Source organism: Lottia gigantea (genome assembly GCF_000327385.1).
Source record: "Lottia gigantea unplaced genomic scaffold LOTGIsca_10, whole genome shotgun sequence".
NCBI lineage: Eukaryota > Metazoa > Mollusca > Gastropoda > Lottiidae > Lottia > Lottia gigantea.
Genome location: NW_008706747.1, coordinates 1,555,692 through 1,559,000, shown reverse-complemented (window position 1 = coordinate 1,559,000; position 3,309 = coordinate 1,555,692). Strand labels below are relative to the sequence as shown.

At 40.1% G+C, this 3,309-nt stretch overlaps 1 protein-coding gene across 1 annotated transcript; it reads left to right on the top strand.

Annotated features, from left to right (window-relative positions):
- Window positions 1–885: 885 nt before the first annotated feature.
- Window positions 886–2,830, top strand: LOTGIDRAFT_211667 (hypothetical protein). Its single transcript, XM_009046100.1, has 2 exons — window positions 886–974; window positions 1,228–2,830. Exons 1-2 carry the CDS (start codon window positions 972–974, stop codon window positions 2,581–2,583), a joined length of 1,359 nt encoding a protein of 452 aa, XP_009044348.1. The 5' UTR covers window positions 886–971; the 3' UTR covers window positions 2,584–2,830.
- Window positions 2,831–3,309: the final 479 nt, after the last annotated feature.

The window sequence follows — 3,309 nt, the reverse complement described above, 5'->3', positions numbered from 1 at the left end:
GGCCTTTTCGTGGGCCTTTTTAAAGCTACCATGAAATTTAGGGCCTCTTTAAAGATACCATGAAATTTAGGGCGTCTGTACGGGCCTCTTTTAAGCTACCATGAAATATCGGGAAGCTACCATGCAATTTCAGGCCTTTTTAGAGCTACCATGAAATCTTGGGCCTCTTTAAAGGTACCATGAAATTTCAGGCCTCTTTAAGGCTACCATGAAATTTCGGGCCTCTTTACGGACCTCATTAAAGCTATCATGAAATTGTGGGCCTCTTAAAAGCTACCATGAAATGTCGGGCCTCTTTACCGGCCTCTTTAAAGATACCAAGGAATTTCTGGCCTCTTCATGGGCCTCTTTAAAGCTACTATGAAATTTCGGGTCTCTTTAAAGCTACCGTAACATTTAGGGCCTCTTTAAAGCTACCTTGAAATTGTGTACCCTTTAAAGCTACCATGAAATTTCGAGCCTCTTAAAAGCTACTATGAAAGTTTGGGCCTCTTGACGGGCGTTATTAAAGCTACCATGAAACATGACCGTTATTTCTACATTATACATCAGTTAATCGTTATGCTTTCGGCCTCACCTTACCCCCTCTTCACCCCGACATTACCTCAAATAATGTCGTTCATCTCTTATACATTTGGAAAAATGTTTAATGTTATAAGGCCTATATATGAATAAAACAGTGACAATATTTTGTTATTACAGTAAGGTATCTTTTATGTACTAATCCAGCCTTGAAGGGATAAACTATTGATTAATCCAGTAACTAGCCTAATAATCTCTTAATCTGTCATCAACAATGTAACTAACAAGGTAACTACAACATTGTTCAATTGAGAATATAAGTACCTCGACTCAGACCATACGAATCATATCAACTTGTTCTCTTGTTTCTGTTCACCAGTACAGACTCAACAAGCTTCAAGCCTTTTACCAACCTTTTTGGGTCTTGAATTTCTTTGAAATCTTTCAATATGGTAAGCATACTTTTGTATTTTGGAGCGGATTTGGATCTAGCAAGCTCTGAGTGTCGCATAAGAATATTTCTTATCCAAAGGGAGATTCGAACATAAGGCATCTCATTGGCTACTGATGCAATTTGCAAACTAAATTTTGAGGTACCACGAAGGTGAAACTTGGCTGTCAAAGGTCATAGATGCCAATCCCCCTCCTTGACCCTCGTGCTTAGCATCCATTATTGTAGCTTGTACCTATCTATTTTTTTTTCAGCGTGAGTGTATCTCTATCCATGTCGGCCAAGCTGGTGTCCAGATGGGCAATGCCTGTTGGGAGTTGTACTGTTTAGAACATGGTATCCAACCTGATGGTCAGATGCCTTCTGATAAAACTATCGGAGGCGGAGATGATTCCTTTAACACTTTCTTCAGCGAGACTGGAGCTGGTAAACATGTGCCAAGAGCTGTATTTGTTGATCTGGAACCAACAGTCGTAGATGAAGTCCGAACTGGTACTTACCGTCAACTCTTCCATCCTGAACAACTCATCACTGGTAAAGAAGATGCTGCAAACAACTATGCCCGAGGCCACTACACCGTGGGAAAAGAACTGATTGACTTGGTTCTCGATAGAACCAGGAAGCTAGCTGATCAATGCACTGGTCTTCAAGGTTTCCTCATCTTCCACAGCTTTGGAGGAGGAACCGGATCTGGTTTCTCGTCCTTGTTGATGGAAAGATTGAGCGTCGATTACGGCAAGAAATCCAAATTGGAGTTTGCGGTTTATCCTGCTCCACAAATTTCAACCGCTGTAGTGGAACCATACAACTCCATCCTTACAACCCATACCACATTGGAACATTCCGATTGTGCCTTCATGGTGGATAACGAGGCTATCTATGACATCTGCCGACGAAACCTTGATATTGAAAGACCAACCTACACCAACCTGAACAGATTGATTGGTCAAATTGTAAGCTCCATCACAGCTTCTCTCCGATTCGATGGTGCCCTGAACGTCGATCTAACTGAATTCCAGACCAACTTGGTACCCTACCCACGTATCCATTTCCCATTGGCTACATATGCTCCAGTCATTTCTGCTGAGAAAGCCTACCATGAGCAACTTTCTGTGGCTGAAATCACCAACGCCTGTTTTGAACCAGCCAACCAAATGGTCAAATGTGACCCTCGTCATGGTAAATACATGGCTTGCTGTATGTTGTACCGAGGTGATGTTGTGCCCAAGGACGTCAACGCTGCCATTGCTACGATCAAGACCAAAAGAACCATCCAATTTGTCGACTGGTGTCCAACAGGTTTCAAAGTGGGTATCAACTATCAACCACCAACTGTTGTACCAGGAGGTGATTTAGCCAAGGTCCAGAGAGCTGTTTGTATGTTGAGTAACACAACTGCTATTGCTGAAGCTTGGGCTCGTCTTGATCATAAATTTGATCTGATGTACGCTAAAAGAGCTTTCGTCCATTGGTATGTTGGTGAAGGTATGGAAGAAGGTGAATTCTCTGAAGCTAGAGAAGATTTAGCTGCTCTTGAGAAAGATTATGAAGAAGTTGGAGTTGATTCTGTTGAAGGTGAAGGAGAAGAAGGAGAGGGAGAAGAATATTAATTTTTCCGGCATATCAAACATATTGTTCTGGACTGTCACAAATTAAATTTTATGCAAAATTGTGAGTGCTTGTGTTGAGTCTACCAGATACTAGAATTTCAACACAAAACTTCAAACATTTTGCCACGTTCATTTGGATAAGAGCTCATTTTGGCCACAGAAAATTATTCTTCTAACTTCCATGAATTTGTTGTTATTATTTAATTTATTACGTTATAACTTATTAATATTAAAACTCCACAAGATATTTGTGTTAATTTGTTGAAAGTAGTAGACGCTCTTATATTGTATAATTGCGAATACCTAACGCACCATTTCTTACCTAGAAGTACATCTTTAGAATCTCTGCCACCAAGGATAATACAGACCCTGTCTAACAAATAGAAAAAAAAGTTTGTAGACGACAGACACCATAATATTGAGTGGTAATATCGTTCTGATTGGCTGTATTCTCTAGTGTACAATCCAATCAAATAATACATTTGTCTAAAGAAGTCAAGGTATTAAACAGAGTACCTAATACATTGACATTATGAAAATGAGTGCAAGCAAGCAAGCAGAACTTGTGTCTCTGTTGTGACTGGAATGGCAAGATGGGCAGAATTACTAATTAGCAGAAGCTGCTAACCATGTTTCAGATATAACAACCTCATCAGGACAAGATGCTTTAGTTAGAGGCCTGATTAACTTTTTTTTAACAGTTTCGCTGCACTCTAAAGCTTATAT